Genomic DNA, 26,884 nt, shown 5'->3' with positions numbered 1-26,884 from the left:
GTCCTTGTCAAATTTTTCATCATAATGCATCTCAATTGTATACTTTTTAGACATTATGAATAACACCTACAAAAATTTAAACAAACAATACTAATTAACATCAAATTACATGCATGTGCAGACAAATTATTTACATTCATGTACAAACAAATTATTTACATGCACTGTAAGGACAAGAAGATACCCAATATATTACTTGCATGTGTAGACTAATATCAGTTTAAAGACATTAACAAAACCAACCTCAAAAAAATATATATAAAAAATAAAAAATTACATAAGTTCAAAGCAGTTTAACACTTTGCTAGACATGTGGAGTCCAAAACAAGGGAAAAAAAAAAAAAAAAAAAAAAAAGCCCTCATTTTTTCTCAAACCGTAACCCTATTTTTTATAAAAACAACTATACAATACACTGCAATAAACATGAAAAAGACAACGTGGGAGTTATTTAACTGTAATCGAAGCAAATAGAGACATGTGGAACCTAAATTCGTTGACAATCGACACAAAACACTAAAGGGGACCACACAAATTCGAATAAAACCCTTTATCGAACACAAAAATAACAATAACATTACAGAAACTATTGAATCACACAAATAAAGATGCTATAACATGAATACCCTAACTTTTACCATCATTAAAGAAATCAGAAACGCGAAAACATAAAAACCTAAACCTTAGAAACGCATTTTTTCCTTTCAATGGCAGCACTTTGTCTTTGATCTCAAACCCTAATAGCCAGAAATTACGGATCGTCCACAATCAGGCCACGAAAATGACTGTGTTTGCTTCGTCTTTGGTGTCTGTGTTTGTGAGGGGCTGTGTGTGTGTGATCGACAATAGAGATGACTGATGGTGTGGCTTGGGTTGTATAACCCTAACCGTATTTAGGGTTTTTAGTGTATTTAGCCCAAACGACATAGTTTTGAGTATGTTATGTTTCATTATCCAAAACAACGTCGTTTTGTTCAATGTCTATTTAGGTCATTTCAACTTTTTTATTTTTTATTTTTTATTTTTCCTAGTTATTCAATATTTTTTTTATTATTATTGAATAAATATTATTGGGGGGTATTTTTGTATTTTTACCTACCCCTCTAACAAAAAATTATTATTTATAACTTTTTTAAACTAGAAGGATAGCGTTTGAACAACATGAGTATTATTTGTAACTTTTTAAAAGTAGAGGAACCCACCAACAAAAAAAAAAAAAAAAAAAAGGATACAAAGCTGAAAGTGACAGAAGAGGAAAGACACAGGGAGTCACGTCAAAGCTTATAAAGGGATTCACGCAGAACACAAGACCCGAAGCACAGAGTGCACCAGCCGTCCACGCTCATCCATGCCGTCGCATCCAACCTCTAGTTTCACCATCATCATTACATCATTACTCATTAATTTCGCCATAAATAATAGAGCAAAATTGGGGGCAGGTAAAAGGACCAAAAGCCCAATGGGCCATTTTAGCCCAACAAGTTTAAATTGGACCAAACTCGGCCCAATCATATCCCGTAAGGTAACAGATCCTCAAACAAAAAAGCCCAGAAAGAGGAGTCAGGCCCATCGAGGCCCAATCTGGAAGTCAAACAAATAGCTTAGGGTAAAATGTAAACAACTATAAATAGAAGGAGAGAAGCGTAGAAGAGGTAGAGTTGTTTGGAGTGTAAAAATAACTTTCTAAGAATACAAAAGAAAATTTATTGCATCTTCAATTATGTATCCAGTAAGTCAACAGGAATTAAAAGAATCAGCACAAGTACCGTTTGAATCAAAACTGATTATACTCAGATTTATCAGTTGGACCTCATACCGAATTCCAACTAATTATTCTGGCTGGAATTAAATTGATAGTGCAACCTTTTGGCAGCAAACTTACGAGAGAGAGAAAAAAAAAAAAAAAAAATCATTGATATCTCTACCCGTCGACTGAGCATTCTCTCCCGGAATTCAAGCGGATTAAAGAGGACTCCACCCATCAATCTCTACTGCATTTGTGATCTTGATCCAATTACAAACTTATTGGAGCCGCAATTGTCCATTGCTCATGACGTATACTTACATGCTGCAACTCAGTAACCATAACCTAATCATAACAAAGTGATAAATAAAATTATTAGTAAATAATTTTTTAAATAAAAACAGAAATCTCAGTGGTTCATATATAAGAATCATTAAATCAATTAGCTGAGGCCATAGTCAATAGCAAAAACCTGAATTATCCATCGGGTTTCCAGCAACCATAGGTTCAGGCTCCTTGATGTCAACAACCACAGCATCTGATGTGAGGAAGGTTCTCGCAACTGAAGCTGCATGCTCCAAGCAACATCTCACCACCTGGTTTCCGCATTACGCAAGTTTCACGAATAACACGCATAAAAACAATGTTCAAACATGAAATATTAGTTAAACTCAGCAGGACGTACATAAAAAATATAGAATGCAGAAGACAATTCAAACATTAATTTTATTTATTCAAATTAAATATAAGAACCCAACATTATATTCACTACTTGTGTGGATGACATGACATTTTTGTTTCTTTTGGGATTTCAAATTTGTACAATGCAATGGACAAATTGCGAAGTCATGAATTTTAAAACTAATATGACAGTGTGAAAAAGTATGAACCAAGTGGCAATATTTAACAAACTCGATTAAGAATGTTAGTTAATGCTTCTAAATAATAATAATAATAATAATAATTCAAGGTTAAAACTGTAATTTTAAGTAGGGGAAGCAATGCAAATCAAAATTGAAAAAAATATATCCTGTAGTCTAGAATTATAAAGATTAGATAGGGTGATTCCCTAAAATTGTAAATGGATTTGACTCAACTGAGTTGCTCATAAATTCAGAACAAATTTTAAAACCAAAATATGGGTTCTCAAAATTATATGTTATATGTTTAATACATCTCAAGCAACCTCAGAAGTTACTAAGAAAAAAAAAACGATCTTTCAGGCGTGGGCAGCACCAAACATACCACAAACTCCATTTTTCTCGTTTATCTTATTATGTGTTGTGTATGGTACGCTCTAAGAAAAAGTTGAAATAAGTTTGTTTGTATTGGAAGAAAATATAGGGATTTGATCTGTATTGGGAGTATTGGATTTGATCTGATCAAAATTTGATTTTATATGATATTATTTTCATCATGTGCCTATTAGAGGCCCTATCAGTGATTTGATTTACTTTCTACTTATGTAATATTCAGTCTGTAATATAAATTTGGAGTATGGCTAATGAGAATTTGGGGCATACAAGAGCCTTTTACATTCAACTTGGTATCAGAGCCAAGAACATGTCACACACTCCACTGCTTGATCTCTACTTCATCTTCTCTTAGTGTTCTTTAAATTTTTTTAGTCACCAACCACTAAACCACACCCAACCAAACCAAACCCCTTCGGGGGAATTTCTTTTTCCCTCCATCGCTTCATGTGGTGGAGGAAGCCTGAACATGCTGTGTGGATAAAATATCTGTGGGGCGTAGAAGATAGGTGTGAAGCAGTAGAAGAAGGTGGTCGAGCAAGTTCTGTTCCGCTCCACTGCTTGATCTCTACTTCATTGGCTCGGTCATTATGTGTTGTTGACGAATTGTCCAGCCTCTTTTCATACTCTGTCGAATTTGGCAAGCTTCTTGTTGACAAATTGTCCGGCCGAGTTTCACTCTTGCAGACAGAGCTGCTCACTTGGAAGACTTCTCCAGCCCCCGTGACTTGCAGACAGGAGTTTTACAAATCTGCAATTCGGTAAGAATCTGCGATTTGATTCTATATCATCACAATCTGAGAAATGGAATCTGTTTAGACTGAGGATAACACATCCTATGGACATAGTTCCCAAGCCTAAAGGATTGCTACAGTTTTATTAAATGGGTATAGTTTTTTGTCTTGGTCGAGATCACTGAGACTTTAGTTAGGAAGTCGGGGTAAAACTGGATATTTATTAGGCACTATTAAAAAACCAGCACATACTGAACCCACATTTACACAATGGGACATCGATAATTGTACCATTCTTGGGCGGTTATTCAATTCTTTAAAGCAGTGTATTTATAATATGTTTATGTATCATGAAACTGTGTACACCTAATGGACTGCTCTCACTAAGAATTATGCTCATGCTCATAATGAAGCCCGGATCTATAAGTTGCATCGAGACATCTCACAAGCTACCTAAGACGATATGAAAGTCCATTAGGGATATCTCAGCAGAGGCTGCAGGGATTATTAAGGCCAGACACAATTTATCAGTTTCGCATGGGACTTCGCCTAGAATTTAAGGCCCTTAGCGCTCAAATTCTGAATACTACACCTCTACCCTCTCTTTTCAAGGCTTATGCTATTATTGATGGGGATGATCATCGACGTCAAGTTACACCTTCGATGGCTCATGCTACACTTCCTACACCTGACACTGATCAGATGGCATTAGTCGCTTCTTCTAGACCATCTAGTACTCGCAGCAATAGTCGTGGCAATAACCGTGGAGGGGGGAGTTCTACCATATATGCACACTTTGGAAAAACTGATCACGCTAAGGATAGGTGCTTCCAGCTCTACCAACACCTCAGATCCAACAGTACTACAACTTATTCTACAGTTGCTATTCCCGAGTCCTCCGGTGCCCATGAGCCACGTACCCTATCTACATTCCATGCCTCTCAGTCTGGTATTGTTCCTCTAACTTGGGACATAGATACTGGTGCTTCCGATCACATGACTGGTGAGTCTCGATATTTTTCGGATATGGAAGCAGCCTCAGGGCAGGTTTGCCTTGCTGATGATTCTTTTACACCGATAATTAGTAAGGGTACTGTCCCTTTTTCTTTTCTTTTTTTTCCTTTTTTTGATAAGTAAAGTAAGGGCACTGTCCCTTTATCTCACGATTTATCTTTACAGTCTGTTCTTCATACACCTAACCTTTTTTTTAACTTATTATCTATAAGCCGCTCAACTCATTCCTTGGCATGCTCAATGACTTTATTTCCTGATCACTGTGTTTTTCAGGACCTAGCTACGAAGAGGATTTTTGGCAGGGGGTATGAGAGGGACGGGGTGTACATCTTTGGGACGTCTCCAATTCTTACAGATGCTTTCGTATTACCAGATTATGGAAGGCGTTCTTTTACGAACCAAACTCTTGATTTGTGGCATGCACGTCTAGGACACTAATTTTCAGCATTTGTTATTTTTGTTTCCTACATTACGAACAACTTGTAGAACCCATCAGTTTCGGTGCGTTATGTGTGAGCTTTCTAAACATACGCACCTCTTCTATTTCACATATGCGTCGTAGTCCTTGTTTATTTGATCTTATTCATTCTAATGTATGGGGACCTTCCCCTGTTACTTCTTACTCTAGTCATAAATAATATGTGACGTTTATTGATGATTGCTCTCATTGTACTTGGGCTTATTTACTTGAATCACATTCTAAAGTATTGTCTACATTTATTTCCTTGTTACAAATGATTAAAACCCAGTTTAATACTATTGTTAATGCCATCTGGTCAAACAAAGGGAGGGAGTATATCTCTAATGATTTTCGGTCTCATCTTAATCAATTGGGAATTCTTCATCAGTTGACATGCCCTTATACACCGGAACAGAATATACTGGCGGAACGTAAAAACCATCATCTCATGAGTGTTGTTCGATGTCTTTTACGTTGTATGCAGGTTCGTCAATCTTATTGAAATATGGCAGTTCTCACTATAACTTTTTTTATTAATCGAACCCCTAGTCGAACTTTAAGGGGTAAGGTTCCATTACATATTTTGCGACCAAACAACACCCTTTTCCCTAGTACTCGTGTTTTTGGATGTACATGTTTTGTTCAGGACCGACGACCTACACGCACGAAGCTTGATGATAAAGCTATTCATTGTGTTTATTTGGCTTATTCAACTATGTCAAAAGGGTATTGTTGTTATAACCCTAGCAGTCGTCGGATATTTCATTCTCTTGATGTCACTTTTTTCGAAGATTTTCCCTTCTTTGTCACATCTTTTTTGTAGGTTCCATCTTCTTCTCCATACCCTTGGCTCGGCCTGCACCAGTTCTATCCTCAACATCTCCTCCTGTGGCTTAGCCCGAGATTCACGTATACACTCGTCAACTTCTGATTCCGATTTGCCTATTGCTCTCCGTAAAGGTAAAAGGACTCGTTTAACTAATCATCATATAGCCCAGTTTGTTTCTTATCAGGGATTTTCACACAATTATCGGGCCTACCTTACTGCCACCTCGGCTATTTCCATCCCTCAAACTGTATATGAGGCTTTGTAAGACCAAAGTTGGACAACGGTCATGACTGCTGAGATGGATGCCTGGTAGAAAAATAAGACATGGGAGCTTGTTGCTTTACCACAAGGAAAGAGGATTGTGGGCTATAAATGGGTATTTACAGTCAAATATAAACCAAATGGTACTGTTGATCGCTATAAAGCTAAGCTGGTTGCGAAAGGCTTTACATAAACTCCAAGGAAGGACTTTAATGCCACTTTTGCTCTGGTCACCAAGCTGACTGTTGTCCACCTTCTTATTTCCTTAGCTGCTTACTACTCTTGGTCTCTTCACTAGTTATATGTGAAGAACACCTTTCTTCATGTGGATTTGACAGAAGAAACTTACATTGATCCTCCTCTTGTTTTCGACTTCAGGGGGAGTATTCTGGGAAAGTATGTCACTATCTACAATCCTTATATAAACTGAAGCAGTCACCTCGGGCATGGTTTCACCGATTCAGTGATGTAGTTATTTCTATATGTTTCACTCGATCTCACTCAGATCACACCTGCTTCTTCCATCGTAGTCCAGAAAATCGTTGTGCCATTATCTTAGTATATGATGTGACATAATTGTCATAGGAAATGATGCATCATTCATTGACAAGGTAAAAATAGACCTTGGGCAGGCTTTTGAGGTTAAAGACTTAGGTCCTCTTCGATATTTTCTTGGTATTGAGGTTGTACGCTCTAGGCATGGCATTTCACTATCTCTACGAAAGTATGCATTAGACCTCCAACAGGACACTGGAATGTTTGGGTGTCATCCTGCTTCCTTTCTTGTGGATTCGATGAATCGGCTTCATGCCGAGTCTAGAGACCTTCAAGATCCGTCTGCTTATCAGCGCCTTGTTGGCCGCTTAGTTTATCTAATGAACACTAGACCTGATCTCACATTTGCGGTTAGTGTTGTGAGTCAATTCATGCATGCTCCTCAGACCTCACACTTAGATGCAGTTTACCGAATTCTTCAATACCTCAAGTCTCGCCCATGACTTGGTCTATTCTACAAATCCACACCACGACCTCTTATCTCGTGCTACACCGATGCTAACTATGCTGGATCTCTGACTAACTGTCGCTCTCCTTCAGGTTTCTGTACTTTTCACTGGGGCAATTTAATTTCTTGGAAAAGTAAGAAACAAAGCGTTGTGCCTCGTTCTTCTGCAAAGACAGAGTACCGTGCCATGGCTCAGGGAACTTGTGAGATCCTCTGGCTTCATTACCTATTGACTGAGCTAGGATTCCCTATATTTAGTTCATCAACACTCTTCTATGATAACTGGTCTACTATTATGCGCTCATTTGACTCGGTTCTTCATGAGAGGACAAAGCATATTAAGGTTGTTGGTCCTAGTTAGTACCAATTGGTGTTTGCCATTTTAATGTCAAAACCTAGTGTAATAGAGCTGTTAAGGGCTTATATGATCACCATTGCTGTGCACAATGGCTTATATCATCACACAGGGGTAGTATAGTCTTTTACCATCTTGTGACACAATTTCACAATGGTTTAAGATAGAATATTGCAGTTATTTAGCCTATTCAGGTTATTTTCTGTGTTAACTGAGGTTCAATATATGAAAATTAGCTATAGGGGTTTTCAAGGGTACTATGGTCATTTCACAGTTGTACTATATGTTTATACATATGTTCAGATAGCTGCATTGCATTGAACAACTGTGATTTAGCCTACATTGTGAATTATACAATCTCAGCAACAGATTTGGGCTGAGAATGACAAGTGGTTATTACAAGGGTATTTTGGTCTTTCTACTTGAAGCCCAGGTGTGTGACACATTGTTGTGGTCCTAAAGTGAGGTGTATATACCTCATTGCATTTCTTAATCACTAAGTCTTGGATAAAAATGCAATTACAGCCTTGATATTGTGAGCTGTAATTTCTGGTATGCTAGAGGACAAAACAGCTGAGTTGCCAAGGATATATTAGTCTATTCACATGAAGAATGTCGGAACATTGTCTGGACATTGGCTATAGGTGCCATGTGTATATCCTTCTTGTAGTAGAACTTAAATTGTATAGTTGAGTATATACATGTTGCCATAGCACTTCAACTGAATTAAGCCCCTTGAGAAACCCTAATAGTGACCTGCATTGAACCTTACTCGAGAGCTTCATATGCACCAACATTTCTAAGGTCCTTAATGATGATCAGAACCTGAAATCTTCATAGAAATGTCACTGAATTGATCCTTGTTGCTGTGTTCATCATGGAGATCATTTGCTTTCAAGTTTTGCTAGTGCAAGGGCCGGTTTGAAGGTTCACTTTGAACTTGAGGTTGTTGTGGTGCTAAGTCAGGGTTGACATAGGTATATATTGGCTATTTTCATTTGCAGAGCACTTGTTCTTGAGTTTTACTATGTTGCAAATGATTTTTGCATCTCAAACCTGTTATTTAAGTTGTCTTCTGGTTTAGCCTTGTGATTCATATATATATTGTTTATATCTTGCTATACAATGTCTAATCTACATGCTAACAAGTTTGTATTGATGAATCAAGGTTGTTGAAGTTGGGTTTTGGACAGAACTTTGGTCACTTGTGGTTTTGACCTACCAAAGCCCTAGTTCTTCATTGTGTAACTGTTGTCAAGGCCTTGTTGAGGTTATATTGTGATTCACATGCTATACTTATCTTATTTATCATCTGAGCATGTCTATAATGGTGATATAAGGTTGTGCGAGTGATCTCAAAATTTTGAAACACAAATTTCCAGATTTACCCCTCAAACCCTAGTTTCAGCAGAAAGGATTCTAAAGGCTACAGATTGTTGCTTTGAACTGCACAACCACTTTTATCTTTTGTGTAAGCTCGAATATTTTTTATAATCATTATTTTATATTATTTTTTATGTATTTAGTGAGCTGTGAAAGGTTGCAGGATCCAAGAAAGGGTACTTAGGACATGGGGAGTGTTTGTGAGAACTGTGTTGAGCTAGTGTGTGTAGAGGCTATGAAAGCTAGTGTTTCAACTTGTACAAGGGTGTGTGCAAACTGTGAGCCAGCTGAGTGTGTAACTACTTGCATACAATTAGCGGAGCTTATATTGGCTAAGGCCAAGAACCAAGGTTCTTCCCTATTAAAAGGGTTTTCCTTGTATACCTTGTGTTCATTGTATACCTTGTGTCAGTAACATGAAGGCTCTTGGTGAAGACATCAAAGATACTAAAGTGTGTAAGAAGATTCTGAGGTCTCCAACCTCTAGATTCAATGCTAAAGTCACCATTCTTGAAGATAAAGATTTGTCACTAATGAAGATTGATGATCTTCAAACCTCTCTCACAGCCTATGAGATGAGAATTGGTGCCCCTACTCAATACAAAAGAGAAGCTGCTCTTAAGGCCAAAGAAGTGATTGAAGAAGCTGAACCAAAGTCTGAAGAAGATGATCTTGAGGATGATGAAGTAGCTTACTTAGCTAAGAAGTTCAGAAAATTTAGGTTCAAGAAGAGGACACAACCACAAAACCTAACCTGTTATGGTTGTGGTAAGTCTGGCAACTATGTAGGCAATTGTCCTAATTCAACGGGAAAATATCAGAAAAAGAATGAAGGGTTCAACAACAAAGGAAGATTTGGAAGAAAGGCTCTTATCTCTGATTGGGATGTTGCACCTGAAGAAGACAAACCAGAAGAAGGCCAAGAAGAAGAATATCTGTTCATGGCCATTCTTGAAACCTCTCAAGTTCAAGGTGAAGTGGAAGAAGATAGTGATTCTGAAGTTGAGGAAATCCTTGAAAAATGTGAAAGACTTGCTGTAAAGTGTGATCAACAAAAGTCTCAAATCAAGAAGCCTAACTCAGAGCTTCTGAGGTCCAAACAATTGCTTACAAAGCACTTCAGGCTAAAATTGTCAACATCATATTCAATCTCTTTGACTATGTTTAATCTTTTGAAGCCTCAATCTAACAAGGTGTGGGCTACTAAAACGTGTAGAGAAGAGCTTTCGCAGGCTCTTGAAGAGAGATCACTGAAAATGGTAGAGATTTGGAAGCATACCACAAAGCAAATTGGTAAAAGAAGCATTGGATACATCTGTGATACTGCAGCCAAGACGAAACAAACTCACTCTGTGTTTGTAAAGGCCAAAACTGGTGAAGTGTATGCAAGGTTTCCCATTATCAAACCAACAAGGTGTATGACTAACTTGACAACACATATCACACTCTGAGGTTCAAGAGCAGTGACTTTGTTACTACAACGATGAGAAACTTCAAGGTTACTAAGATGTAAATGAAGAAAGCAGACTTACTTCAATCTCAAAAAGTCAGAAACAAGGGCTCCTTTATGAAGACTAAGATGATGTGGTTACCTAAGAAGTTGAATTCAGTTAGTATGTTGGTTTACACAGCCTTTAAGGCTTGTAATGTTACTGATAGATGGTATGTTAACAATGGTTGTTCAAGGCACACAGGTGATGGCTCAAAGTTTCTATCTCTGAAGAAATTTAATGGTGGTAATGTAGTCTTTAGAAACAATCAAGAGGCTAAGATTGTAGGCATTGGTACTGTGAACAAGTCGGAAAAACTACCTGAGATCGAAGTTTTATTTATTGAAGGACTCAAACAAAATATACTTAGTGTGAGTCAATTATGTGACAGTGGAAAGGTGTGTATAAGGATAAGTGCAATGCGGTTGATCTTAATTCAGAGAAAGTTCTATCCTCAGCCCTAAGATCCTCTGGAAATGTCTATACAATCACTAAAGAAGCTCAAACAACTCAATACAACTTGACAACCTTTGATGAAGCTATTCTATGGCACAAGAGATTAGAGCATGTTCATTCAAGAAACATCTCAAGGATATTGAAGTTAAAGGCTGTAAAAGGCTTACCTGAACTAAAATTCAAGGAATATCACACCTGCAGAGCCTGCCAACAAGGGAAGCAAACCAAGGTTTCACTCCCCTCCAAAGAAATCAACATCTCAAGACCACTTGATTTGATTCATATGGATCTTTGTAGCCCTACCAAAACTACAAATATTGGTGGAAACAAGTACTTCATGCTTCTCATTGATGATTTCAATAGAATGGTATGTATTTACTCCTTGAAAGAGAAATCTGAGGCTATTACACACTTCATCAAGTTTGTGAATCTTGTTGAAAATGAAAGAGGGTGCACTATGAAGAAACTTATGTCAGATTTTGGCACTGAATTCACTTTGAGGGAGTTTGAAAGCTTTTGTGATGTCAAGGGTATCAAGAATGAATTCTCAACTGTGGCTGCACCTCAACAAAATGGTGTTGTGGAAAGAAATAATAGAACAGTTCAAGAAATGGGGAGAACAATGCTACTTGAAAAGGGACTTGCAAAGGGTTTTGGGGCTGAAGCTGTGAACACAGCTATCAACATTATCAATAGGGTCCTTCTTAGACTTAATTCAACCAAAACCCCCTTTAAACTTTAGTATGGAAGACCTGCAACAATCTATTACTTCAAAGTATTTGGCAACAAGTGTTACATTCTAAATCACATTGACAGCCTTGGAAAGTTTGATTCAAAGGCAAATGAAGATATTCTTGGGATATTCAACCAAGAGCAAGGCTTACAGGTGTTATAATCTAAGATCCTCAAAGGTGGTCGAGTTAATTCATGTGAGGTTTGACGAAAATCCTCAAGCAAATGCCTCTGAAGAAGCATATTCTATACCAAGATCAAGTGAAGCTAGTTCCTCAATTTCAAAGTCTGTTATTCAGAAGAAACCACTTATCCAACTCTGTAGAAGCAAGTTCAAGTTGAAAACATCATTGGCTCACCAAAAACTGGAGTTCAAACAAGGGTTAAGAAGAAGCTAAGTGAGTTTGGGGGCTGGAGATGCTGAAGAATACAGTCAATTTGCAATGTTGTCCTCTATTGAACCTAAATCCTAATGTGAAGCCAAGAATGATAAAGATTGGATAGTAGCTATGCAGGAAGAGCTTAATCAAATCCACAAAAATGACACTTGGAAGCTTGTTCCAAGACCTGCAGACAAGAATGTTATTGGTTCTAAGTGGATTTTCATAAACAAGATGAATGAAAAGGGCTTTGTTATCATAAACAAGGCAAGGTTGGTGTGCAAAGGGTATACTCAACAAGCTAGTATTGACTATAATCAAACATTTGCTCCTGTGACAAGAATGGAATCCATCAGAATGCTCCTATAATTTGCTTGTCACAAACAAGTCAAAGTTTATCAAATGGAGTAAAGTCTGCCTTCTTAAATGGTGAACATAATGAAGAAGTTTACTTAGAACAACCTGAAGGTTTTGAAGATCCACAGCTCTCCTCTCGTGTGTTAAAACTAAGCAAGACCTTGTATGGTCTTAAACAAGCCCCTAAAGCTTGGTATGAAAAGCTATATAGCTTCTTGGTTGAGCAAGGTTTTCACATAGGCAAGGTGGATAGCACTTTATATGTCAGAATTCATCAAGATCAATTCCTCATTCTTCAAATTTATGTTGATGATATCATGTTCTATGGCTCAGACACTTTATTAACCTCAAAATTTGCCAATCTCATGAAGGCAAGGTTTGAAATGTCCCTTCTAGGGACTCTCAGATACTTCTTTAGGCTTCAAATTCATCAAACATCCACATAAATCTTCATTTATCAAGAGAAGTATGCTATTGAGCTACTCAAGAAATTCCACATAGCTGAAAATAAGGTTGTTTCTACACTTTTCTGCCCTAATACCAAACTCACCCTTGAGTGTATAATAGAAGATGTCCCTTCAACCCTTTACAAGTTTATCATTGGGAGTTTGTTGTATCTCACAGCTTATAGGCCTAATATCATGTATTCTGTGGGCTTAGTTGCAAGGTTTCAAAGCAATCCAAGAGCTTCTCACCGTCAAGCTGGCAAGAGAATCCTCATATATGTCAAAGGAACTCTTTCCTATGGCCTTCACTACTTAGTTTCTCTCGTATTGCCTATTGAAGCCTATTCAGATGTTGATTGGGGTGGTTCTTTGCCTGACAGAAAGAGTACTTCAGGCTGTTGTTATCTCCTTGGCTCCAATATAGTATCTTGGCTGAGCAAAAAGCAAGATACAGTGTCCTTTTCAACCTCTGAAGCTGAGTACATTGCTACTTCTCAAGCTGCATCTCAACTACTTTGGATGAGGACAACACTTACAGACCTTGGTCTTCAATTCTCAGGACCTCCTAAGCTGTAATGTGACAACCAAAGTGCCATTGCTATCAGTAAAAATCCAACTCTCCATTGGAAGAACAAGCACATTGACATCAAGTATCATTTTCTCACAGACAAAGTTCAAAAAGGTCTCATTGATATCACTTATTTGCCCACTGAAGATCAACTTGCAGATATTATGACCAAACTCTTCTTCCTCAGAGATTTACAACCCTTAGAGATCTTCTCAGGGTTGTTCTGAAGATTTTTCTAGAAATAAAGGAATATGAATAATTCTCTGTGTTTATTTTTCTCCTTGTGAAGGATTTAAATAGCACACAAATAATTACAAAGAATGAAGTAAATAATTACAAAGAAGGAAATAAATTGAAGACTAAAAAATAACTCCTATAACTATGCTAATCAGCACCTAATCAACACATGTACAGCTAATTATCTATATATGTTAACAGTTATATAGTCAACAATCACTCCCCCTCAAGCTGGAGAATAGATGTCCCGGATTCTCAGCTTGGCAAGAGTAGAATTGAACACTTTGCTAGAGACTCCTTTAGTCAAAATATCTTGGTCATCACATAGGGAGTGCAAATCACACCTTTTGTTAACTTCTCTTTGATAAAATGCATGTCAATCTCAACATGTTTAGTCTGATCATGTTGCACAGGATTATGAGCAATGCTGATGGCTGCCTTATTATCACAATATAGCTTCATGGGACTTTAACAAGCAATCCTCAATTCTCCTAATAAGATCTTCAACCTTAATAATTCACACACACCGTGGGCCATAGTTTTGAATTCAGCCTCGACACTAGACCTGGCCACAACCGATTGCTTCTTACTCCGCCAAGTAACTAGATTGCCACCCACAAATGTGCAATATCCCGTAGTTGATCTTCGATACGAAATAGAACCTACCCAATCAGCATCTGTATAGGCCTCTACTGCAGAGTGATCATGTTTTGAAAACAAAAGACCCTTACCAGGTGATGATTTCAAGTATTTAAGTATCATCTCTACTGCCTGCATATGAACTTCATGTGGCACGTGCATGATCTGACTGACAACACTCACTGCATAGGCTATATCAGGTTGTGTATGAGGCAAATATATTAGTTTTCCAACCAACCTCTGATATCTCTCTTTGTCTCTATTCACCCAATCTATGATTATGTTCGATAGGAGTATCCACAGGCTTGCAAGCTAGCATCCATGTCTCAGTTAAAAGATCAAGTACATACTTTCTTTGTGAAACAAAGATTCCCAGATTTGAACGATCCACTTCAATACCTAGAAATTACAGCAGGACACCCAAGTCTTTAATTTCAAATTCCTTAGCCAAATGTACCTTTAGTCTCCTAATCTCCTCGGCATCATCCCCGATGATGATGGCATCATCCCCGAGAGTGTCCAAGGAATAACGTATGATCTACTTGACTAGGATGATATCAGTACTTCTACATAGCTTGTGCAAATCTACCAAACCATGCTCTAGGAGACTGTTTCAGGCCATATAATGATTTTCTTAGTCTACATACTTTCCCCTTATTGGTACTTTCATCACTACATGGAGGAAGGACCATGTGCGCTTCCTCCTCTAGATTGCCATGGAGGAAAGCATTATTAACATCAAACTGTTGGAGAGTCCACTCTAGGTTAGCTACTAAAGATAACAGAACCTGAATAGTATTCATTTTTGCAACTGGAGCAAACGTCTCTTGATAGTCAATGCCATATGTCCAAGTATAGCCCTTTGCCACCAATCTTGCCTTGTATCGGTCAATCGACCCATCTGCCTTATGCTTTATGGTAAACACCCATTTGCAGCCAACAATTTTCTTCCCTTTCAGCAACTCCACTAACTCCCATGTAGAGCTTTTTCTGAGAGCTCTCAATTCTTCAACCATCGCCTCTTTCCACCTTGGATTGTCAAGTACATCATGAAATCTTTTAGGAATAGATATAGAAGACAACTGATGGGCAAAAGCCTTAAAGGATGGTGAGAGACGATGAGAAGACATAAAAATTGAAATAGGATATTTATATTTTGACTTACATGTACAATGTGATTTACTCAAGGCAATAGGCAATTCTAAGTCATTAACAACATTAGAATCATCTGAAGCATTCTACAAAACTATTATCAACAAAAGAGAATGGAGATTCAACAGACTCTACCTCAGGTTTACCTGTTGTCGGGGCAGACTGATCATTTTGCTCGAGAGGTACCTTTTCTCTTCTTAGATATACCAGCTTAAATGAAAACATATGATGACCTTTTGGAGGGAGAGTCAAAGAACCGCCTTCATTTTTTTTTTCCATTTTTTACTACCTTTTTTTTTTTTTTTTTAAAGCAAGAAGTATTGAAGACTTGAAGTGGAGTTTGGTATTGAAGAACTCTGGAAGGCATCCGATTGATCAAATAGGCTGATGTGAGGACAGCCTCCCCCCAATATGACTTTGTTACTGTCATGGATAGAAGCTGAGAACGGGATACTTCGAGAAGATGACGATTTTTTCGTTCGGCTACTCCATTCTGTTGAGGGGTACCGGTGCAAGAAGTTTGATGGATAATGCCATGGTCAGAAAAATAGGATTGGAGATCAGAATAAATGTACTCACCCCCACCTAAGTAACTCGGGAGTAGTCATCAATGAATGTGACAAACTATTTAGCACCTGACAAATTAGTCACATGAGAAGGGCCCCAAACATCACTATGAACCAAAGCAAAAGGAAATGCACTTTTATTAATACTTAATGGAAAAGGTACCCAATGATGTTTAGAAAGTTCAGAAGTTTCACATTGAAATTGAGAAACATCAACAGCAGAAAATAAAGGAGGAAACAATTTTTTAAAATAATAAAATGACGGATGTCCTAAACGCTTGTGCCATAACCAAATGTCACGGGATGAACCAGTAGTGGACTGCACAGCATGAACTGAGGTTGAAGTAGTTGGTACATCCAAGAGATAGAGGCCATATCATTCACTACCATGACCAATCCTCACCCCGTCCGGAGATCCTAAAATATACAATGAGTGTCAAAAAAATGTGACAGAACAGTTTAAGGTTTTAGTAAGTTGACTTATAGACAGCATATTATTAGACATCTAGGGACGTAAAGAAGATTGGAAAGGGACAAAGAATTAGAAAGAGTGACTGAACCTTCACCAGTCACAAAGGTTGGTGAACCATCAACAGTTGTGACACAAGTTTTAATAGGTGAGGAATAACATGAGAAAAAATGAGATGTAGAGGTCATGTGATCAATTGCCCCTGTATCTATAACCTAAGATTCTGAAGAAGACTTATCGGATACACTAAAACAATGACCAAGATTACCTGAGGACATGGCTAAAGAACTGGACTTGGTAGAGAGTAAACGAGCACACTCCTGAATCATTTGTTCCATCTGACCAGAAGAGAACTTATCAGCAAATTGGTCACCATTTTGATTACTAGAAGAGGTATAATGAGCCTTGGAGCTAGAATGACTCCCTTTTCCACCCTTACTGCCTTCACCTTTGTCACCCTTTTTTCCCGGCCACCAAGACGGATAACCATTGAGTTTAAAGCATTGTTCTCTCACATGTCTAGTCTGGTTACAATAATCACAAACCAAACAATCTTTGTCATCAGATTTAGTAGTTTTAGCAACATTACCAGATGCTGCAGTTGGTAAAGGATCGGGCTTGATGTGCTAATGATACCCGAGGCGATTGACTTATGGTATAAACCAAAGCAAATCCTTCTGGGGAAGGTGGCATGAGCATAGCAGATCGTCGGAGGGCCTAGGTACGCACATAAGCATAGGCCTCATGTAAAGAAGGAAACGGATCTTTTCCAAGCACCTGAGTCCTTATTTGGTCCAGGTATAGGTTAAGACCAGCAACAAACTCAAAAACGCGTTCTTTTTCAATCCGCTTATTCAACAGAGCAGTATCAACAACACATTCCATTTCACAAGGTTGATAATAGTTGAGTTCTTGCCACAAAGCTGGGAGGGCGTTGTAATATGCCCCCAATGTCCTTCCCTGCTAGCAGCCTGAATACTACGCTTCAACTCATAAATATGTGTCTCATTTCCTCCCACAGAATAAGTCTGTATCCCAAAAATCTTTAGCAGACTTGAGCCGCATATACCCAAGACTAAAATCAAAGGTCATAGTTTGGAGGAGCCAAGAGTAGAACATTGCATCTTCTGCAACCCAAGTCGTGAAAGTTGGGTTATTGATCGCAGGTCGGGATTTTTCCCCAGTCAAATACCCTAACCGGCCTTTGCCAGTAATATACAACTTCACAAAGTGTGACCAAGCCAGATAATTGGTGCCATCAAATTTATGAGGCATCAACTGGACATTCATTAGATCTTGATGCTGGTTAGATGTGGTTGGAGGAATCATTAGAGTTTGAGAATCAATCTCAGAAGTCACTGAGGTTTCAATCTTGTTTGCCATGAAATCAAATAAGGATACCTAGTCTATGGTGGTGGTCAGGGTTGTCGGTAGGTTTTGGGGTGATGGAAAAAAACTGGTGTTTGGGTAATAAGATGTATTTGCAAAAAAACCATAAAAGAAAAATAGGGTTTTAAAATTCCTTTCTAGATGGCTCTGATACCATGAAGATTTTTCTAGATATGAAGGAATTGGAATAATTCTCCGTGTTTATTCTTCTCCTTGTGGAGGATTTAAATAGTACACAAATAATTACAAAGAAGGAAATAAATTAAAGACTAAAAAACAGCTCATATAACTATGTTAATCAGCACATGTACAGCTAAATATTTATATATGTTAACAGTTATATACTCAACAGTACAACTAATTATCTATACATGTCAACATGTTCCACCACCCTCTTGAGCTTATAATTATTGGTCCTTATCACCTTCTGACCTTCAATGTTAAAAGAGAGGAGAAAATGACTGAAATAAGGATACTTTTTATCCTTTAATAAGGTTTTGGTGCTTATATTTAACTGTCTGTGACTGTGGTATTCATATACTTGCGTTGCTGAATCTTCACTTTTTAGTTCTTATTTCATTTTGAGGTTTTCATCGTTAATGGCAAAAAGGGGAGATTGTTGGTCCTAGTTAGTACCAATTGGTGTTTGCCTTTTTAATGTCAAAACCTGGTGTAAAAGAGCTATTAAAGGCTTATATGATCACCATTGATGTGCACAGTGGCTTATATCATCACATAGGTAGTATAGTCTTTTACCATCTTGTGACACAATTTCACAATGGTTTAAGATAATACATTGCAGCTATTCAGCCTGTTCAGGCTATTTTCTATGTTAACTAAGGTTTAGTATATGGAAATTAGCTACAGGGATTTTCAGGGGTACTATGGTCATTTCACAGTTGTATTATATGTTTATACATATGTTTAGATAGCTGCATTGCATTGAACAGCTGTGATTTAGCCTGCATTGTGAATTATACAGTCTCAGCAACAGATTTGGGCTAACAATGACACGTGGTTGTTACAAGGGTATTTTGGTCTTTCTACTTGAAGCTCGGGTGTGTGACACGTTGATGTGGTCCTAGAGTGAGAGTGTATATACCTCATTGCATTTCTTAACCACCAAGTCTGGGATAAGAATGCAGTTACAGCCTTTATATTGTGAGCTATAATTTCTGGTATACTAGAAGACAAAACAGCTGAGTTGGCAAGGGTATAATGGTCTATTCAAATTAAGAATGTCAGAACATTATCTAGCCAATTATTAGCTACAGGTGCCATGTGTATATCCTTCTTGTAGTGGGACTTGAATTGTATGCTTGAGTTTATATATGTTATTATAGCATTTCAGCTGAATTGAGCCTCTTGAGAAACCCTAATAGTGACCTGCATTGAACCTTACTTGAGAGCTTCACATGAACCAACATTTCTAAGGTCCTTAATGATGATCTAAACATGAAATCTTCATAGAAATGTCAATGAATTGATCCTTGTTGTTGTGTTCATCATGGAGTTCATTTGCTGTCAAGTTTTGCTGGTGCAAGGGCTGGTTTGAAGGTTCACTTTGAGCTTGAGATATACATTGGCTATTTACATTTGCAAAGCACTTGTTCTTGAGGTTTACTATGCTGCAAATGATTTTTGTATCTCAGACCTGTGATTCAAGCTGTTTTCTGGTTTAGCCTTGTGATTCATATATAAATTGTCTAATCTACATGTTAGCAAGTTTGTATTGATGAATCAAGGCTGTTGAAGTTGGTTTTTAGACAGAACTTTGGTCACTTGTGGCTTTGACCTACCAAAACCCTAGTTCTTCATTGTGTAACTACTGTCAAGGCCTTGCTGAGGTTATATTGTGATTCACATGCTATACTTATCTTGTTTATCATCTGAGTATGTCTGTAATGGTGATATAAGGCTGTGAGAGTGATCTCATAATTTTGGGACACAAATTTCCAGATTTACCCCTCAACCCTTAGTTTCTGCAGAAAGGGTTCTAGAGGCTACAGATTATTGTTTCAAGCAACGCAACTACTCTTATCTTTTGTGTAAGCTTGAATATTGTTGATATTCATTCTTTTATATGTATTTGGTGAGCTATGAGAGCTTCTAGGGTCCAAGCAAGGGTACTTAGGACAAGGGTAGTGCTTGAGAGCACTGGGTTGAGCTAATGTGTGTGTAGAGGCTGTGAAAGCTAGTGTTTCAACTTATACAAGGGTGTGTGCAGAGTATGAGACAGCTGAGTCTGTAACTACTTGCATACAACTAGTGGAGCTTATACTGGCTGAGGCCAAGAACCAAGGTTTTTCCTTATTGAGAGGGTTTTCTTTGTATACCTTGTGTTCATTGTATTTGCTTATCAACATTGATCTTACTGAGAAGAACGTTTTAAAATTGAACCCCCCACCCCCCCCCCCCCCCCCCCCCCCAAAAAAAAAAAAGCTCGGTCCAGCAAAGGTTGATATTCACTTTCTCAGGGAGAAAGTGTGACGTGGAGTTATCCATACTTCCTTCGTTTCTTCTACTAATCAGTTTGCCGATATGTTCACAAAGTCAATAGGACAATCTGCCCTTCACTCTGGTATTGGCAAGCTAGGCTTAGTTGATATCTTCGCTCCAGCTTGAGGGGGAGTATTGGGAGAAAATATAGGGATTTGATCTGTATTGGGAGTATCTTTACTCTTTAGGGATTGGATTTGATCTAATCTTAATTTGATTTTATATGATATTATTTTCATCATATGCCTATTAGAGGCATAGGATCAATGATTTGATTTACTTTCCACTTACGTAATATTCAGTTAGCAATACACATTAGGAGTAAGGCTAATGAGAATTTGTGGCTTACAAGAGCCATTACATTCAACTGTATGTATTGTCACATAATATATAGAGTACTTACATATTCACATATTTTTCATATTTTACCCAATATTTGCACACTATCATGCCAACATACTCTCATCACACTCTTATAACTAGTTGATTACAAAAGAGACTTCTACCTTTATATAAGTAATCCTTAAGTATCCTCCTCTCATGATGCAATAAAATCAAGGACTAACATCTACTTGAACTTTTCATCTAACTAGTTAGTTTTTCACCATTTCTACAAAACTCCCTATCCTCTAAGAATGTATATACTTTTTAGAACTTTCCATCTATCTACCTACATATTTACAATCTCTTTATAACTCTCTACCCTCCTAGAATATTCTCTAAACTACGAACTCTCTAATGTACTAGAATTCAGAATATGCTCTAATATACAAACTCTTTACTGTTCTAGAATCCTCAATCACGCTACAACCCTCCACAATCCTATATACAAGTGTGGAAGACCGACTTTAGAACCGAACTGTCATATAGACGTCATGCACAGTCCTCCTTAGTACTCGCATGTTGCCTATCTGACACAACCTCCCTGCATATTGGCATAGAGTGACAGCGTGGCATAGACTTCACATAAGCACATTAAAATAACAATAAGAAAGTGAATTTTAAAGGTTTCAAAATTCCTTAATGTTTGTGTTTGTATTCTAGAAATAATGAGTTTAAATTTCTTTTTAATTTGATCTATTAGAAACAATCTTTGCATTCTGGACATGAAAAATACTACAAAGGCTAGATCATCTAGTCATTGGTGTCCAAACAATCTTTATATTCTCGACAGGAAATATACTACCCTCGGCATCATGTTATACTTTAATAATTCTTCTTGTAATATTTGTCTATATTCTATTGCGATATACTTTCCATATGTTTAACATATCACCCTCATCTACAAAAATATCTCAAAACGCAAAAGATACTTGCCTTTGTGGGATCAATTATACCGGCAGCCATTAGATCCTCGTATTTTCCAGTTGCAGCATTGTAACCATACTTAGGATTGTCACTAGACAACACCTAATCAAATAATGCAACTTAATCAATCCATCTGGCTAGCATATGAAATAAAACCTTTTAATTAATGCGTAGAATATAAACATGGACTCATCTTAAGCACAAACCTTCTCGATCACAACGCTTCCATTGACCCCTGCATTCTTGGCAATTAACTTCATGGGGTACCTCAATGCCCTTTTAACAATATCAGCTCCAACCTGTCAACAATTCACAGTGTACCAGATTACAAATCACATGACATTTACAAATCCCTTTAATTACTTCTATATTCCTTACATAGTATAAATGCCACTGACATTTACACACATATCACCTTTTGTTCATCATTGTCTAGAGTATCTTTAATGGCATCAACTTTTGCCACAAGCCGTAACAGTGTGCATCCACCACCAACTACAATGCCTTCCTCAACAGCTGCCTGTAAAGAGCAAAAAGTTTATGTCACTTAACGCATTAATGTAAAATGAAAATAACAGTATGACAACATATCAAGAAAGTATTCCATAATCGAGTCCCAAATGTACCTTTGTTGCATTAAGGGCATCCTCTACTCTCAATTTCTTTTCTTTAAGCTCAGTTTCTGTCTGTGCTCCTACCTAAATATACATCACTAGATTTAGAATAGAAGGATGGATACTCTCAATTATTAGTCACTCAAACAAAACAATATTCAATTGGGACATCGAAAGATACCTGAATGACAGCGACACCGCCTGAGAGTTTTGCAATTCTTTCATTTAGCTTTTCTTTTTCATAGTCCTGCTCTGCAGTCTGCATAATGATTCAACATCACTAGAAAATGGAGACAAGGTACCATATTGAATATGGACAATAGAATATATATATATATATATATATTTGCACCTCAATAAGGTTTCTTATCTGCACAACTCGTTTATTTACTGCATCTTGCGTACTGCCATCACCAACAATTGTAGAAGTATCCTTGGTGAGTACCACTTTTGCAGCATGCCCTAAGACCTCCTTTTCAGCTTTATCCAGAGATAACCCAACCTCCTCTCTAATCACAGTTCCTGAATATATCATGAAGAACAGAATTATCGAGATAAAAAAGAAAAAGAAAATACAAACTTAATATATAACATAAAGCAAACATTACTAAAAAATAGACTGACCTCCAGTAAGGATAGCAATATCATCAAGATACTGGCTTTTACGCTCACCAAATCCAGGGGCCTTCAGTGCAGCAATCTTTAGAGCTCCTCTGAGCTTGTTCACAACAAGAGTAGCAAGAGCTTCCTGCTCAATGTCTTCTGCAATAATTACTATTGGGTATCCTCCCCTAATAGCATCTTCCAATACATTAATTAGATCCCTTGCATTTGTTATCTTTTTGTCAACCAAAAGCAACTGCATAGACAACATCCAACTGTCAGTAAATTCATAAGAAAATATCACAATCAGCGAAGGCAGTGCAAGAGAGTGGAATATTGCCTTTGAGATGAAAAAGGAATGATACGATCATGGCAACAGCTTACCTTGCAATTTTCAAATTCGACAGCCATTTTCTCACTGTCCGTAACGAAATAAGGGGAAATATAGCCACGGTCAAATTGCATGCCTTCTACAACATACAAGCTGTTCTCAGCACTTTTTCCTTCTTCAAGAGTCACCACACCCTTCCGACCCACTCTACCCATGGCTTCAGCTATCATATTTCCTATTTCATAGTTGTTTCCAGCACTAACTGCAGCCACATCTGCTAGTTCACTGTCTTCAACCTGTAAATCCATATTCAGTCTGAAATCTGTATAGTAAATTTAACAGAGAATCTTAAAAAGTTTAGAAACTAAAATATATACTACATAAATACATATATTCTCTCTATGATAGAAAATAAAATACAACATAACCTAAAAAAGAATTTATAATTCTTTTTGAAAAAAAAAAAAATCCCATTTACACTTAAAATTAACATAAGCAAATTGAAAAGCACCATATTTTACCTCTTTTGACATTAACTTAAGCTCCGCCACGAGGGCTTTAGTAGTTTTCTCGATACCCCTTGTAATTTGAATAGGATTTGCACCAGCTGCCACAACCTGAGTGAATCTTAAGAAGTCAAAGATACTGCAACAATTCTTTTATTTTTTAAACCAATGATAAATATCAAACCCATATCCCCATATCCCTCCCTCTTAACCTCCCATGTACTATGACAATGGATTTGGCACAAGTACTACTCCCACCACAAATACTAACAAAGTAATATTAGTTCTTACAAACCTTAACACCTTCTGCAATCAAACCTTGTGCCAAAACAACAGATGTTGTTGTTCCATCACCAGCCAAATCATTTGTCTTTGAAGCAGCTTGTCTAACCAACTTAGCACCAATGTTCTCAACAGGGTCCTCCAACTCAACCTGTTAAAAGAAGTCCAGATTTGTGTTTCTTTAAAAAATGTCTTTTTTCGGAAAGTATTTTAACAAAATGACATCAAAACTAAATGAACATTTCACTATATTGTAAACAAAATAGTGTACATCCCAGGAAAAACATAAATTAGTGAACCAAGACAACTTAAGTCACATAATTCAAACATCCTGTAGGAAATTCACCAAATTAGAACCAATAAGAACTGAAATATTCAACTTAACACAGAATTCACTAACAAAAGCATTTCATTTATAAGTGATCAAATAAGATGAACTAAATAGTACCAAAAGAAAGGGATTTAAAAAAAAAAAAATCATTTCAACATGCAGAAGCCAAAAATAAAAAAATAAAAGCACATAAAACTTAAAAGTAAAACAAATTATCACGGCCTAAATTTTTATTGCAAGCCTGGAAGGAGAAAATTCCAGAATTGAAAGTGCTCATTGCTGAGAGGAAGGTATACCTCTTTAGCCACAGTTACACCATCATTGACAATTTTAGGGGAGCCGTACTTGCTCTCCAGAACTACATTTCTTCCTTTGGGGCCAAGAGTAACTCCAACTAGATCCGCAAGCTTGTCAACACCGGTCTGAAATTGGATAATAGAAGAAAAAGAAATCAATGCATCAACGTCAAATGAAAAAAAAAAAAAAAAAAAAATGAAACCAAATGAGAACATTTATTTGCAAACTCACCTGTAGCTTCTTAATAGCAGAACCATCTTTGTTGAAATGCAACTCCTTGGCCATTGCCATAACCTTTGAAGAACAACTTCTCTGCTGAACTACATTCTGTCTCCCGTTTCTGAAATCTATTGAAGATATGAAAGCCAATGAAGACAAATTCATAAATTTCTTATCCGTTGTATGGCTGCTGGGAGACACAAGGGAGCCTATAGAAGACATGCTGGTGAAGGTTGATGCCATCTTCTACCGAGAACCTGAAACTTTAAACACCATAGTGCCACAAAAAGCCCATTGAAAAATATAATTAATACCTCATAAAAGACAATAGATGCAAGACACTAAAGAAATATATTGTTGCCCGCTCATTGGCAGAGTTCTATATTTTGAGTCTTCATGACCAACTATCAGCTTGACTATATCAGAGTTGATCCTGCCAATGGACAAACAGAAAAATGTAGCTACACATGCATACTAAACCCAACACACCCTAGAGTGTCCAACTGGACATTCGATATGAACAGGGGGTTCAAGGGGGATAACCCCTGAACTTCTTAGGGTTGGGAACATGAATCCTTCTCTAAATAACTCCATTCTGAGCCATATATATGTAGAACACTCCTCTATATATGTGCCTGTTAAAAGTATATAGATTTATTTTTTTAGGCTGTCTTTGCATGTATAAAAACCAAAGAATAGAAAATACACAAACATCAAATTCCTTGAGCAAATTTCATAACACTTGTGCACATTTTTTAATGTAAATGAAGGTCCATTATTTTTTAACTGTCCGAAAGAGTTCGAACAAGAGCGGAAACGGATGATTCCGTCCATGAGGCATGCTAATTTGTAAAAGAGCATATCCTAGATTACAAGATTACCCATACACCTTATTCCGCTAATTTCCATGTAGGGTCTGGTGAAGAATTTAAATATTAAAGTTACACCCTCTCCAACAACTTAAGCTTTTAGAGTAGATGGAGTGTTAATATGGTATCAATGCTAAAGGTCTTGAGTTCAAACCTCACAGTCATCCTAATAATTAAAATTGAAACACGTGAGGGAGCGTGTTGAAGGATTTAAGGTTAAGCTTTTGGAGTAGTTGGTTGTTAATAGAATCTCATTGTGTATTCATTAAGTGTTATTCAGCTAATTTCCATGTTTTTTTTTTTTCATGAATTCCCATGCATTCATAATATGTGTGCAACAAGCTAATATTGAAGGATTCATCAACACTTTTCTTTTGCCAATTAGTCAAATAAAGAAGGGAGTAGCAGAAAATTCCCAATAATTTAAAATAAAAACAGGTCATTTGATCATTTCACTTGACCAAGTACCGAAATCTTCACTACAAGGTAATCTACATCACAGTTGTAGAATCAATGCAACTAACAAATACATTAATCCTGTATCTAACAAACTGGAATCCATGCTTTGAAATCAGAACTGCAGAAATTCTAGTTTGTACTCTAAACGTATTCCATACTACCTACCGTGGCGTAAATTGTTTTTTAAATAAGGTGAATACATAAAACGCTAAGGAATTTGAACTCAAAAACTACAATCACATAATAAATGGCATATACCCAACACAATTAGATTCCAAACACGGCCATACAAAACAGCATTATTATATCTAATACGCAGAACACCTAAAGATGTAAAATTGTTATCCAACAATAATAAATCCTTATCTAGAACAACCTCAAACAACACACATATATATACACACACATTTTGAATAGCGACATTTGTGTTGAAACACAGTAAAAAAGATGATTGTAAAGAATTGATTTGTAGAAAAAAAGAAAGTGGGAATTACAAGGTTATTGCAGGAATCGAACAACGATGAGAAGTACCTCAGAAGAGCTCGAAGTGGAGATTAGGGTTTTAGTAGTCGAAGATAAGGGCTTTCGGGATTGTGGAATGTTCTAGAATATATTCATGTTGGGAAGATGGTTCTCTATGTGAAATGCCTA

At 37.1% G+C, this 26,884-nt stretch overlaps 1 protein-coding gene across 4 annotated transcripts; it reads right to left on the bottom strand.

Moving 5' to 3' along the window:
* Nucleotides 1-1,678: 1,678 nt before the first annotated feature.
* Nucleotides 1,679-26,884, bottom strand: LOC132286819 (ruBisCO large subunit-binding protein subunit beta, chloroplastic). Of its 4 annotated transcripts, none has more exons than XM_059789213.1 (15): nt 26,765-26,884; nt 24,918-25,162; nt 24,686-24,811; nt 24,072-24,209; nt 23,792-23,887; nt 23,324-23,566; nt 22,961-23,195; nt 22,689-22,858; nt 22,518-22,595; nt 22,349-22,420; nt 22,138-22,242; nt 21,929-22,021; nt 21,732-21,824; nt 2,215-2,338; nt 1,679-2,087 (listed from the first exon to the last, which is right to left on the bottom strand). In XM_059789213.1, exons 2-15 carry the CDS (start codon nt 25,146-25,148, stop codon nt 2,074-2,076), a joined length of 1,818 nt encoding a protein of 605 aa, XP_059645196.1. In that variant the 5' UTR covers nt 25,149-25,162; nt 26,765-26,884; the 3' UTR covers nt 1,679-2,073. The 4 variants fall into 4 exon arrangements, with proteins under 4 accessions (XP_059645196.1, XP_059645195.1, XP_059645194.1 ...); XM_059789212.1 differs by having other exon boundaries at nt 24,918-25,168; nt 26,728-26,881; XM_059789211.1 differs by having other exon boundaries at nt 24,918-25,168; nt 26,765-26,881.

Source organism: Cornus florida, unplaced genomic scaffold (genome assembly GCF_030987335.1).
Source record: "Cornus florida cultivar Cherokee Brave unplaced genomic scaffold, ASM3098733v1 CherokeeBrave_3.0.0_Hap2_Chr11, whole genome shotgun sequence".
Lineage (NCBI taxonomy): Eukaryota > Viridiplantae > Streptophyta > Magnoliopsida > Cornales > Cornaceae > Cornus > Cornus florida.
The sequence above is the reverse complement of the archived record's forward strand: the minus strand, read 5'-3'. Positions and strand labels throughout refer to the sequence as shown.

Excerpts from the sequence above, each read along its gene's own strand:
- LOC132286819 (XM_059789213.1), bottom strand. The coding sequence starts at position 25,148 with ATGGCATCAACCTTCACCAGCATGTCTTCTATAGGCTCCCTTGTGTCT. Across the intron at positions 24,210-24,685 it reads GTGTAACTGTGGCTAAAGAG|GTTGAGTTGGAGGACCCTGT; the intron begins GTATACCTTCCT and ends TTCTTTTAACAG. Across the intron at positions 22,421-22,517 it reads GCGGTGTCGCTGTCATTCAG|GTAGGAGCACAGACAGAAAC; the intron begins GTATCTTTCGAT and ends ATGTATATTTAG.